At 35.5% G+C, this 7,582-nt stretch overlaps 1 protein-coding gene across 2 annotated transcripts; it reads right to left on the reverse strand.

Moving 5' to 3' along the window:
* Window positions 1-243: 243 nt before the first annotated feature.
* On the reverse strand, window positions 244-4,066 carry LOC149380452 (CDPK-related kinase 4-like). 2 transcript variants are annotated; one of them, XM_089602630.1, is made up of 11 exons: window positions 3,358-4,063; window positions 2,647-2,777; window positions 2,534-2,575; window positions 2,320-2,428; window positions 1,968-2,046; window positions 1,556-1,852; window positions 1,347-1,456; window positions 1,166-1,270; window positions 1,031-1,093; window positions 779-946; window positions 244-666 (listed from the first exon to the last, which is right to left on the reverse strand). In XM_089602630.1, the coding sequence occupies exons 1-11, from the start codon at window positions 3,907-3,909 to the stop codon at window positions 529-531; spliced, it is 1,794 nt and encodes a 597-aa protein (XP_089458756.1). In that variant the 5' UTR covers window positions 3,910-4,063; the 3' UTR covers window positions 244-528. The 2 variants fall into 2 exon arrangements, with proteins under 2 accessions (XP_089458756.1, XP_089458755.1); XM_089602629.1 differs by having other exon boundaries at window positions 779-1,093; window positions 3,358-4,066.
* Between the last annotated feature and the right edge of the window lie 3,516 nt (window positions 4,067-7,582).

A 7,582-nucleotide genomic window follows, 5' to 3' on the forward strand; every position in this document is an offset into this window, starting at 1 on the left:
TAGCAACGACCACATAAAATACGTGCATTTCGAACCAACTGAATAAAGAAAGAATAAAACACGTTCCTTTGCTATATAGTTCTTTTGAGAGTAGAGTCCTATTTAATAGGTTTACCTTGGGAATAAGAATAATAAGATGAGAAGCTGTAATCTAATAAGAATATTTACATCACAGGACCACCAAGCAAGTATCTTTAAAAATATATGGGAATAAAAGCGAGCTCATAGGCAACACTTTGAAAATGCTGAAGTGAATGAATATTATTTTTTCTTATAGAAAAATGAATAGTAATAATAATAATGCATATGATATGAATATATTTTTTTAAGTACATAACAATACATGATTTAGCAGCAATAGAATAGCAATGTTGCTTTTAAATTCCAACCTATCTAAGCACTCTTGAGTTTATACCTTTACCATCTATGAAATGGTAAACGGGGAAAAATTAACACTCTCTAAGTAGACAAACAAAGAAAAAATCTACGGGCAGAATAAAAAAAAAAAGAATAGTACAATGTTAAATTCTATCGATGTCTTGTATTTGAGCTACGCATTGTCACACCATGCAAATATTTAGTGTATCCAAGGAAGCTAAGTTTTTTATCAGAACTTCTGATCCAGTCACTCAATAATGGGTAAGCTGTGGGACTCAAATTCAGTTCCTGCAAATTTTGTTTGTACTGCTATTTAGTGTTCTGGATTATACGAATACTGAGCAATGACATGATAAAAAAAATAAAATTAAAAATAAAAACAAATAAATAAAACACTTACTTGGGCTAACTCCTCCACAGAGATAGCTCGATTTCCTTCTCTTTCGAAATGCTCGAAAGCCGTGCTTGCAATCTTTTCCCAGCCTTCGAGAGCTTCGAGCTGATAAGTGCTTATCGCGGCCGCACAAAACTCCTCGAACTCCATTTTTTTATAAGATAGAGATTCCATCTTCAATTCAGACACCAAGTTAGTTAATATAAGGGAAAAATAAAAATAAAAAACATAAAATGTGACCACGGAGGATTTGATTACCGTATTCAAAATTTCGGGAACCTTCGATTCCCTCATTGCATCCGTGGCATTCCTCATTAGAGCCTGAAAATTTTCATAGAATGGGTGAGTAAACCACTATTCAACATGACTAGATACGAAAAGTAAAAAACTAACCGATCTAAAATTATCAAGCGTTACGTATCCGTGCTTCGGATCCAAGAGTCTAAACTGGGCTTGGAGGTAGATAAGTTCATCTCCTGTTATTGCTTTCGATATAGCCTGTTGTTGTCACTATGAGGTTAAAGCCAAAACAAAAAGGAAAGTACTTTAAGAGTACCCACAAGCGTTGAATCACCTTTAGCGCAGCACGTTTCAAAGGCGAAGCACGGATATACGCCTTGACGAGCTTGTATATCGAGATATCCAGAGGAAGGGAACGGCTTTCATCACGTAGCCACGGATGAGCTGCGAAAGAATACAATCGATAAGTCATATGAATGAAGTACAGCAAAGAAAGAGCAAAAAAAGAGACACGAAAAAATCTTAAGAGCTTGAAACAATTACTCAGAGCTTGCACCGCGGTCATTCTTTTCCTGTGGTCCTTGTTCAGAAGCCTCTTCACGAAGTCTTTTCCTTCGGCCGAAACGTCGGGCCAAGGAGAGTCATCGAAGTTCGGGTCGGCTCTCAGCACCGAACGGAATATTCCGGATTCTGTGCGAGCCCAGAAAGGTCTGCTTCCACACATCAATATGTAGGTTATGACTCCGATACTCCACATATCCGCTTCGACCGAATATGCTCTGTGCAACACTTCGGGCGCTACATAGTACGCACTACCAACTATGTCGTTGAGCCTCTGATCTGCAAGTACATAGCTAATTTTTTTTCTCTCAAAGGGGTAAGCAGATTTGATTACCATTATTATGAACGGTAATCATTTGCGATGGAGATTTAAAGATGGCTTGTGTTAGTGTACCTGGCTTGATAAAATCAGACAGCCCGAAATCAATGACTTTCAACGCAGCATCTTCTTCTCTCGTCGAGAATAGAAAATTCTGTCAACGGGGACAAAGTTATTACTACTTTACTTCAGAATATGGGTGTCAAAGCTGCTAAATAGCCAATTGAAAGTTGAACCTAATCGATTTTTGAAATAGCATTTGTCTAAAATTAGTGAAATAGCCAAATTTTACAAAAATGTGCTCGTATCATGTTTCAATGTAACTTTGACTATTTTGCTAAAATCTTAAAACTACGGCTATGTCGTTTATCAATTAGTTTCAAATAGCTAGTTGCATAATTTTTTCTAAATATCTATTCTCTATTACCTCTGGCTTTAGATCACGATGAACAACACCTTGTAGATGACAGAATGCGACCACACTCAATATCTGCACAACTATGATTTTCGCATCTTCTTCTGCGTATCGTCCGCCTCTGCAATAAAATGTAAGTAAATTAAAAAACAAAAATAAAAAGCACCTTCAGAGAAAGACTATAGATGAAACGGTTATAACCAATGAACAGAGTTTCTGTTATTACCTTGACAAGATTCTATCCAATAATTCTCCACCTTCACACAACCTGATGGGCAAACACAATTATCAGAATTCATACTAATGCTCTAAACAAGTCAGGTGATGAAGATTACGTACTCCATGACTATGTACACGTTATTGGCATCTTCAAATGAATCATAAAACTTGACCAAATTCGTATGCCCAGACAATCCTTTTAGTATCTTCACTTCCCGACGAACATCTTCAATAGATATGGCAGTCGTCATCTGTAAAACATAACGTTCTTAGTAAACCTACATCCTCAAACCAGACCATACCCTGAAAATCTATAAACCATGCTTAAACAATTCAAATCCAAAAGTCACCGAAGAGCAACCAAAAAAAAAAAGTTTTAGGCGTGTGACCCGTGATGACAATCAGCCATTCCTCCAAGATTTTGAAAGATTTCGCATCAATTAAGAATGTAAGCTTTTCGTCTTCCATACTCCTTTGTTTGTGTGAGTGTGTGTTTGTTTAATAAATAAATATGAAGTCAAATAAACACCATCACATGGGATGGTCTTCACACTTGTCTTTCCCTTTTCCTCTCAAGAACTCTTTCGCACTGAGCATGGCGTGATCTTGATTTGGCTAGGAAACTTTTAAAAAGAATCAATGACTTCAAGTTCAGTCTCCAGATTCAGATCAAAACTCGAAACTATGATTTCTCAGCAAACAATAACAGAATTCTCGAAACCAGTAAAAATCAAGCTGATCACGAGACTGTCAATCAAATCAATAGACATTGCATATAATTCAAGCAAACAAAAAACGAGATTGTGAAATGAAATCGTGATAATAATTAACCTTAGCTTTGGAAATGATCTTCACAGCGACGGACTGGCCTTTGAGCTCTCCTTTCTTGCCCTTGGCCCAGCAAGTATGACCAAAATGCCCTCGGCCGACCTCTTTCCCGAGCTCGAACCGAGCTCCGAAGTTCCGATTGTAACCAAAGCTCTTATCCAGAGCTCTCTCCCTCTCTCCTCCTCCATCGCCGTAGTCTCCGCCGCCGATTCCGTTCTGCTCCTCCGGGATCGGACCGTCTCTCGGCCGCGGAGCCTTCCCTTGCCGTCGCCTGAGCGCCGCCATGATCGGCTTCGCCGGAGAAGGAGGCGGTAACGGCCATCGGAACTTTCTTCCCGGAGTTCTCGCCGGCGACGGTGCTACCCCGGCCGGTAAGGGACTCTGGAACGGACTTGCGGTGAAAGAGTACGCCGGCGTGGCCTTGCCGGAGTGAGAGGTTCCAACGCCGGTAGAAGCCGACGGAGGTTCGTTCCATGAGGCAGGGTTTGACTGATCGCCGCCGGGGACATCGGTGGTGTTGACCACCGAGTCCATCTTCGAGAAGCAATGTCCCATCGCGATCGGCGTTGATCGTAGAAAGTCAAATCATCCGACGGTGGAGATTTGGTTTCGCCTCTGAGTCTGACCGGAGAGAATAGTTCAAGTTCTTTCTCTCAGACTACGCGGAGCCTTTTTTTTTTTTTTTTTGGGTGTTGAAATGTTGCTGTATTTGCTTTCAAAGTTTTAGAAGAAAAATAAATATAGATTTCATTGTAACGCAACCCATATGTTGGGTATTTAATTGATAGAGAGATTAAAATCCGACCGTCCGATTTCGACCAGGAAATATTAATGACACTTGTGGGTCCCACTTTGGGGCATTGAGTTTTTGAACCTTTGTTCTTGTTCGTCTGGCTGATGGGTAAATAATATTCAAAGCTAACCACCGTCATTATTATTTTGCTGATAATTTAATGATTTTGTCAGTGGGGGTTTCATAATCTTTCTTTGGTTTGATTTATCATCTTAAATTCTTAATTATCTTTTTCTTTTGAAATTTTGACACTCGTATTATGAAAATTCATGACGCTTTATCAAATCAATTAAAACGACAATTCTATTATTAAATAAAAAGTGAGGTGACTATTTAATCAATTTAAAGTTTAGGATTAATAAATTAGACAAACTTTTTAAAGTTGAGATAAATTAACCAAAAATCTTAATAATCATCAAATTACTTTTTCACTCACCCTCCAATATCGTTTTAGTCGTCGATCTCTGTCACCATCGTTGTCGATCTACGACCCATCACCATCGATCTCTTTTGCCATCGTCGTCGATCTCCCTCGCCATCACCGTCAATCTCTGACCCATCGCCTTCGATCTTCGTTGCCATCGTAGTCGATCTCCATCGCCATCAATGTCGAGCTAGGTTAGTTATGGTAACTTTCAGTTGGTCGGCGTTTATGTTCGTGTTCACATTTGTGAGCCAGTTTTTTCAGGATTTCAAAATAATTAATCAAAGTGTCCAGGATTTTAATCCAATATTTTAATGTGTAATTGACTTGGTTGAGGCATTCGATTCTTTCTGCTCGTAAAAGCTCTATTCAACCTCCTACCATCAAGACACTTCTCGGAAGACCTATAATGAAGAAGATCCGATCTGCGAGCAAAGTATAACATGAAAAGAAGACTTGTGTCCCTCGTTAGAGTTCTCAAATTGACTTGTTTGACGAGTACTAGTAATCAAAGATGGTTGTGTCTTGTTTGTATGTTATGGACCAGTAGATTAATATTTTGTAATGCTAGATAAATATTTTAGATCTTGAATATATCAAAGGGGAGATAAATATTTTGTAGATTAATATTTTGTTTGACGAGTACTAGTAATCAAAGATGGTTGTGACTTGTTTGAAGTGAAATTAATGAATTCAATTTCATCTGCAAGTTCTTCTTCTTCTAAATCCAAATCCATATTCATATTAGTATATACAGATTCACACTTATCCATAAAAATCGAAAACTCCAAACAACTCAACAACACAAAAACAACGGATTAAAATTTTGGACACATGGATTAATTATTTTGTAATCCTTGGAAAACTAGTTCACGAATATGAATCCGAACATTAAGACCAGAAATCTAAAAATTAAGAAATTGTAATGAAAAAAAAAAAGACAATGTCGAAATTGATTGATGGACTGAAATTGGGTTTGGGAGCTGAAGAAATTGATCAAAATCACGTAAGATTCATATTTCAAAATGAAATCATTCAAACAACTCAACTACACACATGCCAAAAAAAATTGGTTAAAATTTTGGACACGTGGATTAATTATTTTGAAATCATGAGAAAACTGGTTCACAAACGTGAACATGAACATAAAAAACCAGAAATCTAAAAATTAAGAAATTATGATGAAAATCAAAATAGACAATTTCGAGAATGATTGATGGACCAAAATTAGGTTTGTGAGCTAAATTTATATATATATATATATATATATATATATATATCAAAATCACGTAATATGTTTTTTCAAAATGAAATAATATATACCCAAATACAAAAATGGTATATTAGTATTTCTACAATATAAGTAATACTATGCAATAGCCTATGAAACCTTGGTCATTTTGCTAAACAATAAGTTTAATTTGGCTACTTCATACAAAAATTCCATAAATAAAGTGTACAAAGATTGTAATACCCTTCATAATTTCGTGATAGATCACGAAATACAAAATGTTGTGACAATTTGATCACTAAAATATGTGTTTCGTAAACTATTTTAAAATTTTGTGACAGATCGGTCACAAAATAATAATAAAAAATCCCCCAAAGAATATTTTCGTAGGAAAATTTGTCCTATTTTAGTAATAGAAATGTCAAATTCAAAGGCTTGTTTGATCTTGTAAAATACCATGAGTTTAATAATTTTTGTGTCAAAATTCTTTTATATTTTTAGACATCAAAAGAAAACATGTGTTTTTTCTTGGAAAATAATATATATACATATACATGTTAAAGTGAAATGATGCATCTATACCTTTGATTTATAAATGTTGTGTTTGTAGTTGTACCTTCAATTTTATGAAAATGACAAAATTACACCTTAGAATACCTTATGTAGAGTTTTCTTAATTTTGACTTCAACACCACTATAGAAATCTCATTTGACCCTAAATGATTAGAGCTATTTGTAAATTTAAAAAAAAAAAAAAAATTGAAACTGAAAACAAAACCCAAAAACAACGAAGATGTCCAGTTTCTTGTGCTAATTGAAGTGGTTTAGTTTATGAAATCTCAACTTTATCAAGAAAAAAAATGAAGAATAACCTCGTTTCCACGATCGCCTCGCTGCTGAAACCTCCAAGACCGTCGATGTTTTGAAATCAACCATGTTTCTTACTCTCACTCTGTCATTGGAGGTCTCGTTTCCGGAAGAGGTTTGGGAGTGAGAACCTCTACGTCGCTGGGATCCTCTCGGGTCCAGTCTCGATCATGAAAGAAGTTCGCCGCTATGGACTTGCACATCTATGCGAGGTCGATGAACCTCTTTGTTGGCGTTTAAGCTTTGATTTCTTAGTTTTTAAAAAATATCATATATAGTATTAATTAAGGGTAATTAATATGAGAATTCCATACAAGTGTCGGGTATTTAATTTAAGGTATAATCTCGTTATTTTCATAAAACTAAAGGTAAAAATACGATATTTTGAAAGGTAAATATACAAATGTATCATTTGACTTAACATAAGTGTGTGTGTGTATATATTATTTTCTCTTTTTATTTATTAATTTTTACTACTGAGTTTTGTCCTTGCGTATGGTATTATAATGTAGTCAGAGAATTAAACTCTTTAATTATAATTTAAATTTTATTTACCCAATCATTAGCATCTTTTGGTGTTCACGTTATTAGTGATGGATTTTTTTTTTATGATATCGTTCAATAATACGAGTATTGGTTGACCAAGACAGTGTCTAAAATATAGATGATGTTGTACAAGTTTGATTCAGTCAAATTTATGAACACACTTAAACCTTTTGCGCCGAATGAAGTGGGTTTTGTACTTGTAATATGAAAATGACACATTCATTTCACACTGCAAATCTTCCTTGATTACATCGCTAAGCTTGAATTGCTAGTAAGTAAAGTAGTTTTAAATTTCAGCTTATATAAAATAGTAATAGTTTGTACAGTTAATATACTAATTTCTTACATTGTATACACTAATTTCTTA

The sequence above is a fragment of the Urtica dioica genome, chromosome 12, assembly GCF_054948205.1.
Source record: "Urtica dioica subsp. dioica isolate 48M chromosome 12, U.dioica_male_clone48M_v1_H2, whole genome shotgun sequence".
Taxonomy (NCBI): Eukaryota; Viridiplantae; Streptophyta; class Magnoliopsida; order Rosales; family Urticaceae; genus Urtica; species Urtica dioica.